This window comes from Fulmarus glacialis, unplaced genomic scaffold, assembly GCF_000690835.1.
Source record: "Fulmarus glacialis isolate BGI_N327 unplaced genomic scaffold, ASM69083v1 scaffold20274, whole genome shotgun sequence".
NCBI lineage: Eukaryota > Metazoa > Chordata > Aves > Procellariiformes > Procellariidae > Fulmarus > Fulmarus glacialis.
The window spans coordinates 1-22,217 of record NW_009207671.1 but is presented as its reverse complement, the minus strand read 5'-3'; the positions used below and the strand labels follow the sequence as shown (position 1 = coordinate 22,217).

The window sequence follows — 22,217 nt, the reverse complement described above, 5'->3', positions numbered from 1 at the left end:
AAAGAGGGGGGCAGGCTTATCTTGCCAGAAAAGCAGCTCCAGCCGTGCTGGAGAGCATGGAAAAAAACTAGCACGTCGCTGTGGTTGCAGCACAAGGTCTTCCCAGACCAGGACACTCCTCTGATGGGAGCTGACATCTCCCCAAGGGATTTTCCATGAGCCACTCCCCAATCCTCTGGGTCCTTTCTGCACCACAGCGCTGTGCCAAGGCATCAGAGAAATTAATACCAAAGAAAAATGCAGCTGGACAGGTTGGGCACAGGAGACTCCTGTGGAGGAAAGCAATTGCAGGAGGCCCCCCTCACCCAGCCTTCCTCCAGAAATAGAGTCAGGTTGCTTTTCTGCAAGCTCCCTGCAATGCGCTTGCCTGAACTTGCTCTTGCTCCTGCAGCCCACGGAGACCGAACGCTGCATCGAGTCCCTGCTGGCCGTCTTCCAGCGGTACGCGGGGAGGGAAGGGGACAACTGCATGCTCTCCAAGAGGGAGTTCCTCGCCTTCATGAACACCGAGCTGGCTGCCTTCACAAAGGTGAGCAAAATCCAGGCCAAAAGAGTCTCCCGTAGCGTGCGCTTCAGCCCCTGGGACAGCAGCTAAAGCCTCTGCCCCCCCAGGCACCGTGGGGTGGGCAATGGGAAGAGCTCGCTCCCACCAGCAGCCAGAGCATGGCCTGACAAGAGTTGGCCTGACTGAGTTCTGCCTCCCTCTGCCAATCCCTCTCCACTGGCGATGAACTCGGCAGCAGCAGTTCCACACCTTTGCCTCGAGGCCGACATCGATTCCCATCTCTTTGGTCTTTTGCAGAATCAGAAGGACCCAGGTGTCTTGGACAGGATGATGAAGAAACTCGATTTGAATAGTGATGGGCAGCTAGACTTCCAGGAGTTCCTGAACCTCATCGGGGGCATTGCGCTGGCCTGCCACGATACCCTGATCCTTAAAGCCCCTGGCCCTTAGCCCTGGCTGCCCTGTCTCCCCCACCACTGTGAACATTCCTCGAACAAGACCGTTGCAAAGCTGGAAGCAATGCCCTTAAGATAGGAACATCCCCATTCCTCATTTTTATGTATAAAATAAACGGTTTTAAATCCCAGTGTAAGGCATGGTTTTATTTCAGCATCATGAGTGGGGAGAAAGCACTAGGAAAGTAGCCCAGCCACAGAGGGAGCAGGATCTCTAGGTCCTACCCTCTGCTTCTCCACTGATGCGAGAACATGCTTGTTCTCATCCTTGTCACTGCTGGAAACTACGATGCGCCTGGCTTTGGAGATTCTCCAGCCTGTCAAGTACCCTGGGGAAAGGTACAGTAACACTAAAGGGTACAACTACACAAGGTAAATGCAAAGACAGGAGCATTACCAATAAGGATAATTTGAGCACTGGCAACAGCAATTACACACTAATAATTAGCAGAAGCAGCCCCTGCTGGCATGATAAATTATTTTAGGGACTACAGCCTCCATTTTCTGGAAACTTCAAAACCCTCCAAGTCTGGTAGCTTAACAGTGCAAAAGGGAGGGGGTGGGGGGAAGGTGAAAAGAGGAAATTAAATCTGATCTCTCTTCTACCTCAGTAAGACCAACTCAGCTGCAAAACAGGAAGATCAAGTTGGTCAATTTACTTTATTCATGAGAGAAGCTGATTATTTTGAGAAACGTTGCTAGGACAACAAAACAAAAAGTCAACACTAGCTCTTGGATGCTGAGCTGCTCTCTTGCCACTTCCGAGGGGAGCAGAGCTGCCCTTGAGCAAGGCTCTGCGCTGGCCCCGGTTCCAGACAGTGCCACATTCCTATGAGAGCCAGGCTCGGCATTTCCTGCTGTCCAGGCTGCAGCAGGGTCTTCGAGCTCTTCTTTCAGGAGCTCAACATTAAAGGACGTAAGGGGCAGCTGCTGCCTCCTCAAGCAGTTTCTACAGAGTGCACTGTGTGGTAACAAGGGCTCAGCAAGAGCCACCCTTTACCCTCTGGAAAAGATTTGCCTTGAGACAATGGTAGAGAGAAACTTCAGATCAGCTGGATCTGGAAACAGAAGCGCAAGTTGCTCCTACTTGGAAGCAGCAGAGAGTCTCACTACAGCATTCCTGGGTGGGGAAGAGCAGGTAAGACACAGCACAGGCACGGCTACGGTAAAGAGACTAGACTAGAAGCTGGAATGGTGAGGTGAAAGTTTCCACACTGTGCTGTGAAACGGGACCCTTTCCCTCCGATCTCACACCTCCCCAGGACAGGCATACCCTAGCGGAACTGGAGCGGGCTGATCCGCAGCCCGATGACATCTTTGCCGATCTCCGTCACCTGAGGAATAAAAGGGAGATGATTAATGCTTAAAAGAAACTCAATAGCCCAACCCCGTATGCAGCATTCAGAGCCTAGATGGTTCTCGAGAACACACGCTGCCGATCACTGCAATGTCAGTCCCTGAAGGTAGCATTTAAACTACATAGTATTTCACAATTCCCAAACTGTTCCGCCTCACATGCCAAGTCTTCCGACATTCAGCTTGATCCACAACCCACGCCAAGTCAGTTTAGGGAGAGCATGGGGGAAGCTGCTGAAGGGGATTCTCAAGGGAAACACCATGGGCTAAGAGGTAACAGACGTTGAGACTCCCTTACTGTAGTGACGCGGCAGATCTGCCCATGGAACTCGGGGCAGTAGCAGGCTCCACTGAGTGGACACTTCTCCACGGGTTTGCCACGATAGATGGGTCGGTAAGAGGCTGCACAGATGTCAAAGGGGTTGTGCATGTCATAGTTGAGCTGGTAGGTGTCAGTGGGATTCTTCTCACATGCTGACAAGATCTTGCGAGTCTGCAAAAAGCAACCACATTGACCAGAGGGGCAGCTAGGAAGCAGTCCAAATCTGCCACAGCAGATATTTCTGCCCATGCATCTCACAGACATACCTGCTGGGCCACCTCAGGCTTTGGACCCAGCTCCAGCAGCCGACGAGCAAAAGTAGCAGCTGTCTTGAAGTTTTTGAGTTTGAAAAAGAGGTTGAGAGCAGTACGCAGCACCAAGATCATGTGGACAGGCTGCAGGTTGGAGTGGGTGAAATAGGCAGCCATCTGCATTAGGGAGAAGGAGGGAAAGTAGGGATACGATCACTACCAACCACGTGAATAACTGGATGCCCTGAAAATGCTGCAAGAAACCCCTCCCAGGTAATCACGGCCACATCTGCTTTAAAGGAGGAAATGGCAGAATTCAGGATTCCCAATGCCTTTTGAAACCCAAAGGCTACTTCCCTCTCATAGTGAAGAAATTCACAGTTTCTGTACCTCACAGATTCGCTTCTGCTGCTCCAGGGTCTCTTTGGGCAGCTTCTTCCGCTCAATCTCCATTGAGAGTCCTACAATGTACTCCCGGCAAATGGCTATCAGCTGCTGGGCCTTTCAGAAAGGGAGACAGAGTCAGGCATTCGGCCTCCTGCCCCACAGGCATGCAGGCAACAGACAGAAGGGTCTGCCTCTCACCTCAGCAATCTCCTGCTTGTTGTCCACCACCAGCAAGGGCACGCTGAGCAAGATGGAGCGGAACTTCTCCACGGCCTCCTCAAACTTGCCAGCCGTAGTGAGCTGGTAGCACAGCTGCAGGCGCTGGATCAGGTCGTTGAGTTTCAGTCCAACGGCAGGGAGGGCATTCTTCAAGCCAGCTTCTTTCCTGGGGGCACCAAAGAGGGGTTGAGGGTACAAACGGGACCACTGCAGAGGCCAGCAGGAACACACACAGTCTCAGCTCGACTGCAACTTGTCAGAAATGTTTTGACTTAGGGCCACGCTGCTTTTCTTTGCCGTTAGCTTAGCGCAAAAGACATCTGTGCTTCCATAATTCTGCCACCCACAATGCCCAGCTCTCTCTGCATTAGCGCAGGCTGGGAAGTCTGGCTCATTTTTCTACAGTGGCTTCCAGGCATCACTGTAAAAACACACCTGTGGTTCTCTAGATGCCTCAGACCGGCTTTGTCAGAGGCAGAGCATTAGCGCTAGAAAACACAGCACGGCAACTGCCTCACCCTGGGTTTAGTCTCCAAAAAAAATGAAAGCAATTCTTTAACATCTTTACATCTAACAGCAGGCAGCAGAAAAATCCCACTAAAGACACAATGCTCTCTATTTATATCCAGCAAAGAGGAAGGCTCCTCCCTTCACAAGAGAGGGAGGAGACATTTCTGGCTACAACTGTCAAGGAGTCTGGGAGGTATATGCACAAGGAAAAGAGCACAGAAAAGGAGCTAACCCGATTGCTTACCAGTTGCGATGTGGGTATCCATACATGGTAGGGAGACATGGCAGGGCTTGGTAGGTCGTACGGCCACGGGCATAGGTCTGCAGGAACAGCTGCTTGTAGGGTCCAAAGTTTGTTACTCCTACCTGGTCATGAAGGAGCTGAAAGAGACACATTGATCTGCTGATTAAAAGTTGTCCAGGGCTGTACAAAGGCCGCACAGACATCACTCAGGCACCTCTTATTTATACCCAGAGAAAACAATGCACAAAGTGATTCACAAAAGGACACAAAACAAAGACTGGATCAGAGACAAAAATACATGGGGACGAGGGCACAATCTTTTCCCTAGAAACTCCAGGGGAAACTTACTCTCATTGCTGTCTCAAAGGAGCCTGCCAGAATGTGGTCAACAGGAAGCTGAGAATTGTTACACCACACCTACAAGAACAGAAGGGAAACATATAGAAGAGGAACTGTGTATATGGACACATTTCTCTTACCTCATCACCCCTAACTCCCCTTAACAAAGTTCCTACGCTGTGCACATAGATGAGTGTTAACAAGAAGGACTGAACCCGAAAAAAGAAGCGCTGAAGTAGAAAGTTCATGAGAAAGACAATCAAAGACTTGTGCCACTACCTGAGCTGGGCTGGCGCCCTTGGTGGGTGGCACAAAGAATCCATCCTCTGCTGCTCCTGCTGGACCAGCAGGAACATCCTGGGGGAACACACAGAGCAGCGATTAGTGTGGAAGTTGCCAGTACCCAGATGAAATCAGAGCTGGCCACAGCTGTGGTGATCAAGTCTCTGAAGAAGCCTAGAACATATTTGCCCCACCACCACCACCACAAGCTGTCATTGCCTTCCCAAGTAACTACAACTGGGCTATTTAAGAAGCCTCCCGGAAGCCTCCTACCAGTTCAGGGGGAAGATCCAAATCTTCTTCAACTTCCCATCCACCTCCTTCTTCCTGTCCTTTACCTAGACCTTCCTCTCCAAAGCCCTCTCCAGCATCCACAAAGCCATCTGCATGGAAGGGGACAGGGGGGAAATAGTCAGAACTCTTACACAGGCACACACTTACACTTCTGGAAGAAAAACTCTTGGATTCACCCACCTTCATCCAGCTGCAACTCTGCATCTTCTCCCCAGCCTTCGGTGCCAACGGTGTCGATATCAATATCAGCAGCCAAGGCACCCCCTTTGCCTACAAAAAGGGTAGGATCCTTCATTTACTCATCTCTGAGTGGGTCAGGTGTTAAGCAAAGAATTACATTAGGCCAGCACCTCCAATTGTCAAGTCCCATCTTATGCTAAAAGGACAAAGATTTGAGAGATTTGCCAAAGATGGTGTAAATGCCAAGCTGGATTCCAACTTCTGCTAGTAACACACAACAAATCTGAGGTTAACAGCAACAGTTCAGGAGCCACAGAGACAAATATCTCCATTCTGCGTATCCCAGCTTACTGCAACTTTCCAAGTACAAAGCAATACCTTTGCTAGCAATTGTTCCTTCGAAGAACCCCTTGGAGACAGTCAGCAAGGGCCAGTTGGTATCCAGAGGCATGACAGGAGCAGGAGGCTGCAGCAGCTTTGCATTGTGATCAATGTCTGGAATCTGAGCAGAGAGGAGCAGAAAACAGTTAAAGGCCACATGAGGAAAATCCCATTCTTTGACCTACCCGCCTCCAGGCGGCACAGGCATTCTAAAGCCTGATAAGCGGTGACTGGAATGGAGATGGTTCCTCCCTCCCAGAAAGGAGCTGCCTAGCCAGTCAAACTAACACCAGATCCCACTTTCGTCTTCTTCCCAAACTCTAGAGCTCTTGCAATGAAGTAGGAAGCATTAGTTAGTTTGCTAACCGTTTCCTTTTCAGGATCAAATGTTTCCTTCAGGCTTTCAGCTTCCTCATCCAGACCATGAGTTGCAGCCGTGAGGTAGGCCAGGGACTCTGAAATGAGATATAACTAACATGAGTGCGTGTGCTTCATTGCCTAGAGAAAGAAAACTTCTCACACCAGCATGCACAGCCACACTGTCAGGAGAAAGAAAACTTCTCACACCAGCATGCATGGCCACACTGTCACAAAGGAAAGACTAGCAGCGTACCAAGGTGTAGAATCACACCTTTATGGGTGTCACTGGATTCAGGACTACAACGTACAGGCAATGACTGACCATTTGAACATGCTCTACAGTTGATTCAGGTCTCCTGGGTGATACTCTAGCTCTTGGGTTACTTTCTGCTCATCTGATTCAGTTTCTCAGGTAAGAGATTATGCTGATCTGCCTCCAAATATTACTGTTCATCCTAACAACCTCTCCAGCTTCTCCCCAGGCCACAGGGACATATATGTTAGTCTGATATTACTCACTTTGCCCACAGTTCTTCAGGATCCTCACTCTCTCTGCCACGTCTCCTAGATACAAGGCATTCTGGTAGTGGCCACTCATATCTTTACGGATCTCAGCTAAACCAAAAGAAAAAAAAGTCACGATAGCTTTGTTGTTCTTGGTCTCCACTGTGATGCTCTCATTCTCTCTGGGAATGACACTCGGATCCTCTTATCTCATTCTTCTTTGCCACCACCCTGGCACTCACCTATCTTCATCATCTTCCGAAGCTTCTCCAGATTGCCAGTGATGAGATAGAGGAAGGAGAGCCTATCAAAGTTCTTGGTGCGCTGGTAGCACATCTCCACAATCTGGTGATTTCCCTGCAGCAACGCCACTTCTCCCAGTTTCTCCCAGCAATTCTTGTCATCCAGAGCTTTGGCTGCTTCCAGAGCAATCTAACAAGAGAATTGACATGGTTACAAAGGCTTTGCAGAAAGCAGTTTTCTCTGCAAGCTTCTGTGGATAATGCCCGTGATGGAAAGCACGGGATTACAAGGATCACGGCACTAAATCATGCCCCCAGCTGAAGGCCTGCACCTTAGTAAGGCTGCAATCATTCTCAACTCTATCACTCTCAACTAATATTACTTCTTCCCAATACTCAACTAATATTACTTCTTCGCAATATTCCTCCTCCTTACAGCAAAAAGAAAGGTTTGCAAGCGATGCCCCAAAGGACATGCTTTTCTCAGAGCACCACCTGCCACCTCACCTCAATGTTGCCACACTCCAGTGCTAGGCTGAAACGGGTCTTCTCATCCTTAACAAAGTGCAGGGCCACTTCTGGGTAGCCCTTTTTCTGCAGGTAGGCAATGATGGACTGGCCCACAAGCTTAGCATTCCTCACCATGTGCAGCACCTGCAAAGAAAAGGCCCGGGCACTGAAGCTGTCAACAACTTCCCATTACCCTCAGGCATAGATCAAGGAAGAGTGCAGGGTTTCTCATGTCTCCTCACCTCATCATACTTTCTGTTGATCAATGCCAGCTTGAATTTGAATTCTGTGGGATCAATGGTGAGGACCCTGGGGCGGCACTCTCTGTCCAGACAGTACACGTTGTTCCCCTTCACGCGGGTAACGTAGATAGGCAGGTCCAGGGTGCGGATAATTCCATGATCCCTATGCCAACACACAGCACACACGTGACGTGCATGCTAACACAACACATCTGTATGACTACATTCCCCGCCTCAAAGGAGGCTCAACACCCTGTATGTTATTTTAGCCTGCATTAAAAAGCAAGCCCCAGTCAGATAAAATACCCAGCCCAGCGATAAAATACTAGTGCACAGGGTAAGCAACGAAACATGAGTATTTAGCTCTAGCTGTCTTTGGGTATGTCCATGCTGTAATAAAAGCGCCGTTTCACAAGCACCAGCTTTGGTGTCTGCCAAAAAAACCCCATGGTAGTCTGCACAGGGCCTGCCAGTTCAAGGACTCAGTGCACAACTCCCAGACTCACCCTGTGGTGACAGCATATTTGATGTGATTGCTGGTGGTATAGATGAAAACACCACTTTCATCCCAGGCACCGCTCTTGACACGGATGTTTTCATGGATGTTACACAGTGACTCTAGCTTTCTGTTGCAGATCATGATGGCTGGAGAGGAAAGCCAAAAGAAGTAAGACTAGGGAACCCTCTACTGTTAAACATCTGCCTCTGAATTATGGCTTCTCTCTTCCATAGTCCCAGCAACAGGAACTATATTCAGTGTCCGACACTAAGGAGATGATGGCAACCACAACTAAATAGTCACCATCTGCCTTTGTTTTATGAGAGATTAGCTAGATCATTTTGAGGAGCACAAGAAGCCCTCTGTTTTACAAGCTTACAGAAAGGTTTTGATGAAGAGATAAAGTGGCAGGGCCCACACTGTGAATGTCTTCAGCTGCGCCTTCACTGCTAGCCATGGCACTGAATGGTTTCTCTAGCAGGCCACGCTAGCAGGGACTCTGCTCCCAACCAAGGAAGGAGCTAGCGTGCACTAGGATGCAGGTGAAAGACCGCGTCCCCCCGCCGCTTACCATGCTTAGCCAGCAGAGCTACATGGGACATGTCAGCCGACCAGATGACGTATTTCACCTTGGAGATCTTCACTGAGGCCAGAGTTCTGCGAAAGGACAGCACTGACATCAGAGAGTTGAACAATACCCCTCCACAGCAAGCTCTATGATCAAGCTCTGTATGATAACTACCAGTGCCCAATAGCCTGAACCCAATTTGCAGATGCTCTGAAGCCCCTTTTTGCCATTCTGGAGCTATAAAATCATGAGGCAGAACTGAGCGTCTCTGCAGTCCAGTACAGCAAAACAAACCTCTCTCCATATCTGTGCAGTAACAAATATATTTGAGTGACAATTGACTTCAAAAACTAGATTTCTGAGGGGTTTTTAGGGATAGATTTAACAGAACAAGGGAAATAAGGTACTTCCAAACAGCATTTGCATTGTTTAATTTACTTCTAACTTTCCCAACAATACTAGAAAGACAAAGGCATACAAATAAGGAAATGAGGCAAGTTATGGGACATAAGCAATCAACATACACCGTATCTATCCGCAGATAATCCAGAACCTTGCTCAAGCCTACAAAGATGGCCAAAGGCACCAACTCCTTGCCTATTTCTTTGTGGCTAGCAACACGTATACCAGCACAAACATGCTGCCAAAAGAGCATTTTGAGCAGATATAAAACTTAAGGGACAAGACATCAGGCAAGCTTAGCTTGATTGAGTTTGGGTTTTTTGATTTCTCTCCACTTTTACAGCACCCAATTCTGCAGTCACAGGATTTACAAGGGTATGGCACACATCTCCCTGTGATCAATGGCACGATGCCTGCAGCATAAATTGCACCTTGGCTATGTTTACACTCTGCTCTTCCTAACAGTTGTTAGCCGTGGTTTGGATCAGTCTGAAGCAGCCTGCAGCTGATGCTAAATTCTGGAGTGCATTAATAGCTATTACTTGTCCCCAGAGGGCATACACCAGCAGGATTACAATATTAAAACTTCTCCCGGCAGACTGGATCTTACCGCTTCTGCTGCACGTCAAAGAGGGTGATGGAGTCTGCATCTCTCAGTAAGAGGTTCCCTGTGCCAGCATAGAAAATCTCATCACAGTTCGGCACCTGCACCTTCTTCGTGATCTCATTCTTCAGGTTTTTGATTAGGATCTGCCATTTGATGAGAGGAAATGTAACAGCACAGGACAGTTAGGTAGATTCTACAAAGAAATCTAGGATTATTTTAATTCAGAATTTTGGTATAGCTGAACCTCAGTGACAAGAGGCCAAAGTAAGAGCTGCAGCCTTTCTCGAAGCAGGATCAGACTTTATCCTGCTAGAAAACCCAACCACAAGTTTGCCAGGGTGCAAACACAGTGTATCCTTTCTTTTCACCCCCCTTGCTGTCATTACTAGTTGGCTGATACAGTTTGCAAGCCCTCTCTACAATGATTATATGAACAAAGTAAGTATTAAGGAAAAGTGAGAGAGAACACAGTGTAGGTAGAAAAAGGAAATGAGGAAGTTGAGAGGGGAGAATGGCAAGTGGAGAAGGGGAAGGTAGGGAGGAGTAAGAGAATAGGCATGAAATAAACTTGAATTTACTAAGCCAAAAAACACCCTGAATTAAAAGGGGAAAAAAAAGGAAAAATACAATTTCCTGCATGGGGCGAAGGGCAAGACTTTTCTTCCCCTTCACATCAAGTAAATTCAAGCAGGGAAAACTTTCCATGACTGTCTTTCCCCCTTCTTTCTCCTACCGCACTCCGCAAGTGAGAACAAAGAGCTTTATTAAAAATCTAACCTGTATTTTCACCATTTGCCCATTACTTTCATGCTATGAAAGTGACCCGGGCGGCTTCACAGTCCTGTTCTGGTCAGCTTTCATTCCTGAACTCACCTGCTGTAGCAGGCTTCCAGCAACTGAGCTAAGATTTACTGTCAAAGAAGTTAAATAATATTTCAACTCATTACATTTTCACCATATTATATTTCTTCATGTATGTCTGCAGCCCACTCTCTACTGACAATGCTTTGCCAGTCTACTTGGACCTCCAATAATTCTGTTAACCCAATCTCTCCGCTTTCCATCTGCATGCTTCCAAATGACAACATACCCCGTTAAAAAGACGACCCTATTAAGCTTGTCCCCTTACCGAATGCATGCGATCCAGGACTGCAAAGCGGTTACGAGCTACCCACACAGCTGTTAGCCCGGAGGAACGTTTCCCTTCAGGGGCTAGGGAAAGCAAAACGCAGGCAGTGAATAAAACCTCTGGCAGGCTCTTACGGCAACACATTAGTCAGTCTTGTTTGATTCCATCTTGGCTGTTGTAGCTGCTTCCTACTAATTCATGTTTAACCTGAGGCTATTCACAAGACTCATTTCCGCCCCCGATGTCCTTTCAGATCTCAGTGTGGCCAGCGCCAGCCCTTCTCTCCAGCCAAGGCACAAGACAAGTGGCTGTCTGTACCGCCAACGCCACTGCTTGGCGCTGAAGCAGGCCATCCTGGGCGACAGCACCGTCTGTCAAGCTAACGAGCAGAGCCTTGCTGGCCAAACGAACTGAGCAGCAAGGGTCCCGGCTTCAACGTAAGCCCCCCCTCTTTCTCCCCCCTGCAAACTGATATAACGAGCTGGAGAAGAAAGGCTGCGCTCTCCCCAGCACGCAGCTGTTCTCCCAGTTTTAAAATGCTAATGCAAACACAGCACTCTGCGTGTCAGACAGCACAGAAAGAACAGTACTGCAGGATGCGCTTCAGATGTGGAGAAGGCTTTTTGCAGCAGCGGAAGGGAACAGAGAAGTGGAGCGAGAGAGCTGCTGCTGTTTTGGTAAAACAAAATTTGCTTTAGTTCTCAGCCCCTTTTCTCACCAGTCCTGCTGCTCAACACGAGCATTTCTGGAGACTCACGCACTAGACCAAGTGCTATTTCACCAAGTATAGTGCTGTTTGTGGCAGATCTACATCCTAACAAATGATGATTTAAACCTGACTGCCTCGCCTCTCAGCCCTCATTTACTACCCAACACAAGAAAGACTTGTCTGAATTCAATTCCCAGCTCCGTTTGGGATTTTCTGATGGCAACTTTGCCTGTTTTTCTGAATCTCCACAACTCAGCATTTTTACTGGCTTTAAGTCTTTAACACTGACTGTAGATCAGGCAGAAAATGATTGAAATCTATTACCCAGAAGACTGTTAAAGAGTGATAAGAAAGCTTAGCTTCCCTGGTAGGTCAGGTAAATAAGCTGAAGGACATGAGGATGACAACTCCAAGGCACGTGTTAAATACCTACATTATAGTCCTGGGACTACAGGTTGCCTATATAGCAGCTTGTTGGAGAAGATACCTATCAACCAGTAGCATTTTATGCTGTTCTTGAAAATGCATTAAAAGTGCATGGTTTTTATGAGGCCTAGACATTTCCTCCTCTAGAAGAAGAATAACCCCTTTCCTCATTTAAAGGGTCACAAGCTGGGCGTCCCCAGACAAGTCAGCTTTGAACTTCTCAATCAAACTAAATATTTGAAATATATTCAGTAACATTTAATCTATATAAAGTTACTAAAAAGCTCCCTTTCTTTTTCTCTCTCCAAATACACCTGCTGACTGTACTCAGCAAAGAAATCTTCCCTCCATTAGACCCGCAGAAATCAATAAATCTATGAACAAGTGAGCTGGATTCCAGTCTAGCTCATTCATCACTCCCACTCGTTTCAAAATCTTTACTGCCGTGACAACAGAGGCAGGAGGAACCAGCTGGAGTTTCAGATCCCAAATGGAATTCATAGCTAGGAGAAAGAATTATTTTTTTTTTTCCTAAATCATGTTTTGACTTGTAAATTGCACAAAACTGATCTGGAATTTGCCGAGAGGAAGAATGACTACTGGCACCCTGGCACTGTCACTTTTACAGCCACTTTTCAGAATATAAAACCTCTTAGAACAAAACATATCTGGTTAAAATCCATCTCTGTTGACAAGCCAGGAAGGCTGCCTGCTGCGTCGAAAGGGAAAACGGAAAGTTCCTAATAACAAAATTATAAAATATATATTTGTAGCCGTAAAAGTTTGGGATGAACATGAATTTTTCAAGTCAGTGTAGTGTGATATAGTGAGCAGGAAGCCTGCCAAATGATGTGTGCTGCAGGGGCATTGGGAAACACAGAGAAAGAGTCCAACAAGAGAGGCTTAGAGAAATGAAGCTTTTTTATACACACATACACAGTTGGAGAGCGGAGGAGGGGACAACTACGCAGTAAAACACCCACAAGGATTAATGTGAAATAAGAAATGCCTACCATCCGGATTCTGGGAGTCTGCATCCTTGGGAATGGTGTATAGGTCATAAGTACTGTTCTCTAAGTTGCTGGCTCTCTGCAGAGAGGGGGAAAAACCCATTTTGACATAGGATTTCACAGAACCAACATTCACAGTCTCGTGGAAAGTTCTTTACCACATTATGCAGCAAAACTGACTTACTGTGCAGAGAAGGACAGCGTTCTCAGCTGGGTTGTACGACATGTTGAACACAGGGAACTTGGAACCACTGAAGAAGAGACATGAAAAAAAAAGAATGCTAAGAGTGGACCAAGATTATTTCTACCAGTCACCTTCTGATAAACACTCTTCATTTTCTGAAATGTAGCAAGTACCAGAAGAGCTCAGTTTTGATTAATTTCCTGGATTAAAACCACTTGAAAACACTGTGAGAACATCAGCGTTTTATAAATGAAAGAGCTGGCATTTCAGTTTGAAACTTAAAACTAGTTAAAAAAAAATTTCTATCTACGTACAGATAAAAATTAACCCAAAAAACTTCTTGTAGGCATTGTAAGTTCATCTGACAGAAGAGTCAGTTGAAACTGAGGTATGTGAATACAACAACAGGACCTATCTGTAAGCGAGAAACTAACAAGGGATTCAGGATACTGGCAACACCTCTTGTAACGGGATGAGCACCCATCTCCTACCTTCGCAGCTGCATGACAGCAACGTCTTTTGAACTGTTGAAATCAAGCTGGCGGAGGAAACGGTCCTTCACATAATACAGCATGTTCCCGTGCACAGCATAAGCAGGCCTCTCACGCTCCAGTTTGAACACAATCATGCCACCGTCATGGCCTGAGAAAAGGCATGCAAGAATTCAAACGTGAACTAAATTCTGTGTTTTTTCTCATTATGAAGATGACACTACCAAGCCCTTCAAACCAAGAAAGAGCCAACAAAAATCATAACCAACGACTGCTAGCCATGTCTGCTGCTCCTTAGCCTGACTGAATTAAGTGATTCCACTTCTTTCCTAAGGGCCCACCCCCCTTCAGGTTTCCTAATAAATCTAAGATTGGACACTCTTCTAGAAACACTTTGCCTTGCTGTCACGTGTTTCTTTAACTGTTAATAGTCCAGCGTGGGTTCCCTTAGGATCTGTCCTATTCCTTCTTAGCCTCAGAGATTTAGCTAGTTAATGCAGAGGCTATCTTGTTCCAGCTTTGAACTGCAGTTGATACAATGAGATTGTGTTCCATTAAATAAGGACCTTTTTCCTACGATACATTTAATAAAAGCATCTGCAAGTCAGTGTGTTCTGCAAAGTGCGCTAAAGAAAAGCAAATCCTATATGGATTTCCTTTATGGAATCCATTTTCTCGTCATAGCAACCTGTCAGACAGTGAACAAGAGCTTTTTTTACCTGCAGCAAAGAGGTTGAGGTTGGGATGAGCAGCCAATACCCAAAAGCGATCATGATCACGACGAAAGGTCTGGACACCCGTGCTAAATATGCAACAGAAGGAATAAGGAATATAAACAACATGGAAACCTTGGTGTAAACTTCAGTTCCCAAAATGAAGATCATTGCCATACCGACCACCTCTAGCATTCAGCACAAGGAGTCCACTGAGAGTTCAAAACACTGTATTCAAAGCCTTCTGTCAAATAATATATTCTCATTTAACATATTTTCAGTAGCATTATCACTAAACAAGTCAGTCCTCCTCCACTTGCTTTCAGACAATTACAAGCCTTGTTCTTAACATGTGTCTCAAAGGGACAGAAAATGTGAAAAACATGACTTCTCACTCATGAATTATCAAAGACTAGCACTGACGTTTTAAGAACTGCTACTGTTCAGTTTCTCTACGAATAACTGTAGGTCTTTCATACGTGTAAAAACTTTCATAATAAGATTGAGTCAGATGCTTGACAAGCACTAACCGTTTAGACATATCCCAGACACGGATGCTCTTGTCTTCTGAATTGCTAAGGATTAGTTCCTGCCGCGGGTGAAAGACAGCGCACGAGACGTTGTTGTAATGCCCCCGGCAAGTGTCAACCTCCCAGGCCTTCGATTCTAACCAGAAGTGGAAAAGAATGAGGAAAACAATGCTTAAACAGGTTAAGCTCTGCCATAGCAGAAGCACAGCAAGCACTTTACAATAAAGCGAACTGCATCGGCCACTAGTTACTATACCATTCTCTGCAATTTACATTTATGATCTCTCTCTAACCACTAGCACAGCTCACCTAAGAGATACAGCTCAACCAGATTACTAAAGAAGTGCTAACAGTTGTACATAGTTTAGCTGGACAGAGCTGACAAAAGCACAACCATTCCTGATGGAGGGCTTCTGGCTCTTGCATCATCTCCCTTTCTTTATTGCATTGGTGCATATTCAAAAAAACTTCAGAGTCAAGCTCTCCTGCTCTTACAAGCTTCTACTCAGCAGTGCGTGCAAATCAAAAGAAGCTAGAAGTGTTTGCCAGAGAACTGAGCTCTCCTCAAACGGCAAAAGCCAATGCTGCTTGGGATTATTTACCATTCTATCACACAGCCATGTTTGCAAAGTGTAAATTCCCTCCAGGTTCAGCCTACAGATGTTCAAACATAAATTTCAACTCTTAACCCCCTTCCCCCTGTGGGCTCCCGCTGGAGAATCCTCTTACCATTCATCCGCCAGATCTTCACTTGCCGATCATCAGCTCCCGACACAATAAGTGGCATTGTGGGGTGGAAGGCAGCCCAGTTCACCCCACGATCATGGCCCTACAGGCAAAAAGAAAACAGTCACTTGAAGTAATTTGGTGACTGAATGGAATGAGCAAAGGAAGGACAAAGCAACAAAGACTGCAGACAGACTTGCCAAGACACAGCTTTCACTATTTTTATACACCATACTGCTCATACCGAATGCTTACAGATAGTAAGATTATAGATGCCCGCAATAATAAGCTTTGCGGACACCGTTCTTCACCAACAGAGCAAAGCTGAAGCTTGGCAGCAGAGCAGCAGCACTTCCTAGCTTTAACAAGCCGTTACAGAAGGCTGTCTCTACCATAATCTTCTCTGTTGCTTCCAGTAACACAAGGTAATAACATCTGCTATTTAACTGAGCTGTAGGCTGTACAGAGAAAACTCTATCTGTTTGGATACAGTGCAAACATCTCCAGATTTCGGATTTTAAACTTAGAAAAAGTAATGCCATAATCTACAAGAGCATATAACTCTATAGAGCTGATTCAGGTGTTTTAACTCTTTTTTTCCTCTGCTATTTTTCTGAGCTTTTAGAGAATCATTTGTGTCACAGGGATTTCATTACATAAATCTGAAAAGGCTGTACTGCACACGCATATCAACACTGTACCTCAAGAACGTGCTTCACAACCGCATCTGTTGTCCCAAACAAATCCACCCCCGTTATTCCCCTGACATCCGATTCCACAGCTCCAGGGGACAGGTTCTTCTTCCTTAGGCCTTGTGGAACAAAGAGGAAGGAGAAGCAGGGGTGGAGGAAGCAAAAATTACATTATCAAGACAATGCTTCTAATTTAACAACAAGTTGAGCGCTCTCCTGTGCTGCTTACATACATCTTCGGGTGGAAACTGGGGGCTTGAAAGAGTAGAAGAGGAACTCCCTTCCACTTCCTCCAAAAGCACAAGCTCAGATTAGACACACCAAAAGGAAAGTCTGCAATGCAGCAAATCTCACTCGGCTCACTGGGACGCAGACAGTGGCACCTCCGCAAAGAAGGACTGACACACTCCGATTTCTCCCCCTCTCACCCCTTTAATAATCTGAGCTTGCACCTTTCAGGGGACTTTCACCCATGCCACTTTGATGACCTCTTGGTTATGGATTTGGGCAATCTGCCTGGACACAAAATATTTTCAGGAGCTAAAGCTATACGAAATAAAGCTTCTGAAGAAAACTAAGTCATCCAAGTTAAAACAGACCTGTATCTCCTATCCTTCATCAAAACCCAATGGAAGGAAAAGTGAGGGAAGGGAGAAAATAGGGAAAGTGAGAATCGAAAAAAGCCTCTCCTCCAACAATGCACAAGGAAAAGATTGTACACACGACACAAAAACAAAACTTAGAAACTATGCTTTTCCGTTTAAAAGTATTTGGCCCAAGGATGCTATCATGAAATTTATCAAGGATAAGAAAAAAGTGTCTAGGATAAAAGCTGAATTGCACTGGTATGGATGCCAACAGAGAGGGAAGCATAAGGAGAAAACAAACAATACTGAAGACAAAAATTATTATTTTCTTGTTGCAATCCTGATTCCCAAACTCTTCATGGATTAACAGCTCAACATCTCAACAACCTCTCTGGCAAAGTTAGTCTAATGAAACCAAGATGTTAAGCAGCGTCTCACAGCAAAGCACAAATGCTCAGCGCACTGAGTGAGGTGCACATACAGATGGCACGGGTAACGCCAAAGGACTTGAATGGCTGAGTAGATACTTCTACAAAGCTGACACAAAGTACCCCAGAAAGGAGGAATAAAACATACATAATCCAAGAAAGATGAGTGAAGAAACACAAGACTTTTGGAAGAGAAAATACTTGAGCCTTTGCCAAGCCAGTGAAACAGGACTGGGACACAAGTGGAAAATTTCTGGCGTAACTGCACAAATCGAGAGGAAAGGCAGGACACTCGCAGAACGCACCAGCCTCCTGTGTTGCTCTGGGGAGGGAGCAGGGACAGAAAAGGGACTTGGAGCAGAAAGGCAGATATTAGGCATTCTGAGGACAGCTGTTAAAAAAAAAAACTGAAAAGGAGACTCAGCTCAACATGCACACGAGCACTCAGGAGAAAAGGTATTAAAATAACCAGAGTAAAGGGGCAACATGCTAACTGTGAATGACAAGTTGCAAGTTAGGAGAGAAGGAAGAAGTCAGACGGTCCTTTGCAAATTCTTTTGCTTTATTCTCTTCTTCAATGGAAACTAAAGAGGGCTCTCGGGTACAGCCCAAACCCTCAGGTGATCCTCACTTAAGCTGGTCATCCAGACGGACTACACGGAGCCCTGACAGAATAAGGACGTTTCCTGCCAAGCATCAGACATCGACATTTGCCAACCATGAGTAAGGTTAAAGAGGAGTTGGTGTGTGATGCTAGAGCACACACAAAAGCACTCTGATCAGGGTAAGACCACTAACCCCCTCCTCGGAGGTTAATACTTATAAAGAGACAGAGAAAAACAGAAGATTATTTTGTAGTTTCTGCAGGTTAATATCAGCATCACGAGCAAGACTTCATTCCACAGCACAGGTGAATAATACAAAACGAATGTTCATGCATTTTAATACATATAAACAAGCTTATTCTGACTGCATTCACACAATCTCTCTCAGGTGATTAGCAGGAAACAGACCCTTTAACCTTCAGGATACTTGTTTTACATTGAAGATCCTTTACCAGAAGGTTTCAAACCAAGGAGCACTAACTCCATATGAATTCAAAACAACAGGGACATCTTCACATTCCGGTACCCAGTTCAGGTCACGCTCCTCATCCCTCACACTCTCTGCTGAGGCTGCCAACAGTTTTGGGAGGAGGATTTTGGAATGTGACCTTTAAACTCATTTAACTGAGGGCATCAAAGAACCAGTGCTCATAATCCCAAAACCTGCTGAAAAAAATTCCCACTGATGTCAGCAGAAGCTGCAAGTTAACAGCAGCACTGAGAAATGGAGCTAAAGCTCAACACCAAATGATGCTCTCTATGACTGGGATTATACGCACAATAGACATCAGACAAAATGGGGAAATAACGCTTCCCAGGAGACTGCTAGAGCCAGAACAGAATCCTGCTAAGGACATAAGTCATTTTGGGGAAAAATTGGGGAGTGGAATTGTATTTTGAACCCATTTCTCATCTCTCTGTAGGTTTTTCCACACTCTAGTATTCTCGCAGTGTCGTGTCTGACTGGAGCGACAGCTGAGTCAATAATTCAGCATGTCTCTAAAATCCCTCATCACATATCAGCTGAGAAAAAAAGGTCTGTACCATCTCCAAACCAATTTGGCAGCTGGAACTCTGCTGAGAGAGAGTGTTTGTGGGAGAATGCAGCAGCAAAGCTTACTGGCAGAATAGCTGTTAAACTCCCCATGCTGGCAGTACAGAGAGGGGGACAGGTTTTAAATAACCAGGATATCCTGTCCCCAGCCCCTACTGTTGACACAGCTGGCCATGTCTGAGCGTGTACTACAAATAACGCAGCGTGCCCAACCAAAACTGCAATGGCGAGAGCGGCAGGTCAGATGAAGTCTGTCTCTTGAACAGTTTAAGTTGTAACACCACCAAAACTGCCCCCGCCTGCCTCCCACCAGTCCCTTATCTCCATCTAATATTTTCTTTATTTCTAGCTTTTCATTTAGGGATCATATTTCATTCCATTAAGTCACCTTGTGGCCTAGGTATAACTAAGAAATAGCTAAGATATCAGCAAAGTACTTGGGAGTTTTGACTAGCAACTCCTGCTCTGATCTTTAGGCCACACTTCACTTTACAAAATGGACAAGCAGACTGAAAAAGCTGAAAGAATTCCTAATAATATTATCTTTCTGTCACCACCCACCGCCCACAACTAGGCTACCAAAAACAACACCAAAAAATCCAAAACCCTACCCTTTTTGCAATCCAGAGGCCTTTTTATCTTTCTCCCAGAGCGAATGACTTACTGCTGCCTCCAAGAGTTTTTCAAGGGGATAAAGGTGATCCAGAAATTTCTAAAATCCTCCTACAAGTTTGGCACATCTGCAAAGCTGATCAGTTGACAACGCTATATCCCTTCTGGCAGCAATACTCGTTGCCTATATTGGCTATAAAATCAGACCGGGAGATTAGGTTGCAGAATCTCTGTCTTTAGAGGGTTTTTTTGGCTGCACAAAGCTACAGCTCACCTCATCTACTGTCGCAGAAGACTTGCTTCAAGCAAAAGGGTGGACTAGATGACACCCAGAGGTCCCTTCCAGCCAACATCCTACAGCTTCATGGAAACTGAGAGGAATAGGTTCCCGTCAATAGGGAATTTTCTGAGGCTCCTGCAGACAACAGGCTACTCTTCCTGCTCTCAGATCCGAACCCCTCTCTCCTGCCTCACTTGGCTTTCAGCAATTGCAGTTTTGAAGTGGGCTTTGCCACTGGGAACCCCCTTGACCTGGGCAGCTCACCAGAAATATCCCAAACGCGCACAGTCTGATCCAAGCTGGCTGACACTACCAGGTCCTCAGAGGGGTGAAACTGGGCACACATCACATAGTGGTTGTGTCCTGTCAGCACACTACAACAAAAAGGACAGAAAATACCATTTAAATATAAGATATATTAATACACATTCCAGTTTGCACCAACAGCAATAAGCTCAGTCTCGGGAAGGACGATGAGGAATACAGGACTGCTAAATGCTACTCTTCAAGAGTTAGCATGACTGAACACTGAGCACGTCTGTTCTTACAGAGAGCATTCAAGGGTCGACCTTCTGGTATCAATAACTTCACAGGCTTCAGCACTGACACGTATTATTTTAACCTCAAAAAATTTTCAACCAAACAACATGTGAATTTATGAATACTAGTCTAGTGGCATCAGAATAAACGAGCAAGACAAGACTGACGGGAATATTCATAACTGATCCGTTCTCTTTGTCAGTTCTATTCCTTCAACTAAGCACGGCTTCCACTTGAAAACAAGAGATGAAGACAGCTCGCCCCCAAACCGTGCAGTTATTTTTTAAAGCAACCATTGATTTTACCAAACACAAGTTCTGGACTGCCAGTTCCAAACCCGAATGGTCTGGTCATCAGAAGCACTCAAGATCCAGGGATATTCCTAAAAAGACAAAGTATTCTGTATATGAAATAACACACACCCCGGATATCCCCTCCCCACATGATATTTTCCAACTACCCCCAGGAATGACCTTTTTTAAATCTTATTTAAGATCTTGGAGGCAGAATTTATGCTTCTTACACCTCTCCAGAAGGCCACCATATCTGGAGCACCCTCATACCAGCAAGTCCAGCACAATTTCTTTAGCAAAGATTCCCACCCAGGGAGGCAAAAGACAGATTCCCTTTCACACACAAAGGGAGCAGGCACCCACCACTGGGGTAAGCACGAGAAGAGCTTACGTGGTGGAAGAAGGTAGTGCGAATATAATCCAAGTGCCCGAGCAGAGTGAAGAGACAACGGCGCAATTTGTAGTTCCAGACCTGCACAACACAGAAGCAGAACAATGACAGTACATGCCACCGCCTGCTAGATTTTTTTGTGTGCATTCTCACATTTCAGTTCACCTACAAGCCTCCCTCTTCCGTTTTAAAATGTGCTTCTAATGCAAGCTACAACGAGACTTCAACTTGCTGCAGTTACCTCTCATGTCCCTCAAACAGAAAAATTGCAATTCCCAAACACTACTTCCCTCCCACACACATTCTTTCTCATCTTTTAACCAGTTTCTTTGCACATTCCTTTCCCTGGATAATGCCTTTTAGAGAACAAGAGCTAAAGGGGTAAAATTTTACCTTTATTTTGTAATCATCACCTCCAGAAACAAACAGAGGCTGCTGTTTGTGGAAATCAATACCTCGAACGGGTCCTACAAATAGGAAGAGCAGGTTGGACACAGCAAGATGGCTGACAGTTGGAGCAGTCCCTTGTACCACTTAAAGACTACAATTTGCATTCCTCCTCACTCCTGCTGCTATTGATAAATTAAGAGCCTCAAAGCCACAGCAAAAAGTCACGTAACAGTCTGAGATCCCATTCCCAAACCCGTTCCTTTCCATCAAGACGCCTGCAGCAACCCATCACAAAACACCCAGGCCCTTCAGATCTGTATTTACAGGTTCATTTTCATACCAGGAACAAAACTACTACCCCACTTTATGCATGTGCAAGCAGCATTCAGAGCCAGCAAACCGGCCGCAAAGAAACACAGGTTAAGTTAGAGAGAATCTGAAGTCAAACAGGCAGAAGCCTCAGCGACACTTCAGCAGAGCCTCCCTTCCTCCTCTCGCACCCCAGTCTTCCTCCACAAGCAGGTCCCAACACCTCCTCCCACCACACTGACCGTCGTGCTCGTCGAATTTGTCGATAAGGGTGCACATCCGATAATCCCACAGCTGGATGACGCCATTGTGCAGGCTGGTGAGGATCCACGGCCGCTTGGGGTGAAAGCTGAGCCCTGCCGAGGCACAGAGAGACGTAACTGCGAGGCCTCCGCGCACTTGGGAGCCCAGAGGCCCGGAGGAGGCCCGGAGGAGCCCCGGGGGAGCCGCCCGCCCGCC

The 22,217-nt window shown here is 46.0% G+C and overlaps 2 protein-coding genes across 2 annotated transcripts in view; one reads left to right on the top strand and one right to left on the bottom strand.

The window, feature by feature from the left end:
• Window positions 1–955, top strand: part of LOC104075644 — a 6,475-nt gene extending 5,520 nt beyond the window's left edge. The window contains exons 2-3 of the mRNA XM_009576215.1: window positions 392–529; window positions 803–955. Of these exons, the coding sequence (XP_009574510.1) occupies window positions 392–529; window positions 803–955 (291 nt within the window). The remainder of the gene's footprint in view (window positions 1–391; window positions 530–802) is intronic.
• A 654-nt stretch (window positions 956–1,609) lies between these two features.
• On the bottom strand, window positions 1,610–22,110 carry COPA (coatomer protein complex, subunit alpha). Its single transcript, XM_009576214.1, has 32 exons — window positions 22,001–22,110; window positions 21,453–21,526; window positions 21,060–21,140; window positions 20,681–20,757; window positions 20,100–20,209; window positions 16,279–16,388; window positions 15,581–15,680; window positions 14,852–14,987; window positions 14,328–14,410; window positions 13,609–13,759; window positions 13,118–13,184; window positions 12,937–13,012; window positions 10,789–10,871; window positions 9,663–9,802; window positions 8,654–8,739; window positions 8,090–8,228; window positions 7,584–7,746; window positions 7,339–7,485; window positions 6,832–7,021; window positions 6,605–6,700; window positions 6,092–6,180; window positions 5,723–5,846; window positions 5,345–5,434; window positions 5,144–5,253; window positions 4,868–4,945; window positions 4,598–4,666; window positions 4,250–4,386; window positions 3,475–3,661; window positions 3,280–3,390; window positions 2,905–3,066; window positions 2,615–2,809; window positions 1,610–2,294 (listed from the first exon to the last, which is right to left on the bottom strand). The coding sequence occupies exons 1-32, from the start codon at window positions 22,035–22,037 to the stop codon at window positions 2,235–2,237; spliced, it is 3,558 nt and encodes a 1,185-aa protein (XP_009574509.1). The 5' UTR covers window positions 22,038–22,110; the 3' UTR covers window positions 1,610–2,234.
• Window positions 22,111–22,217: the final 107 nt, after the last annotated feature.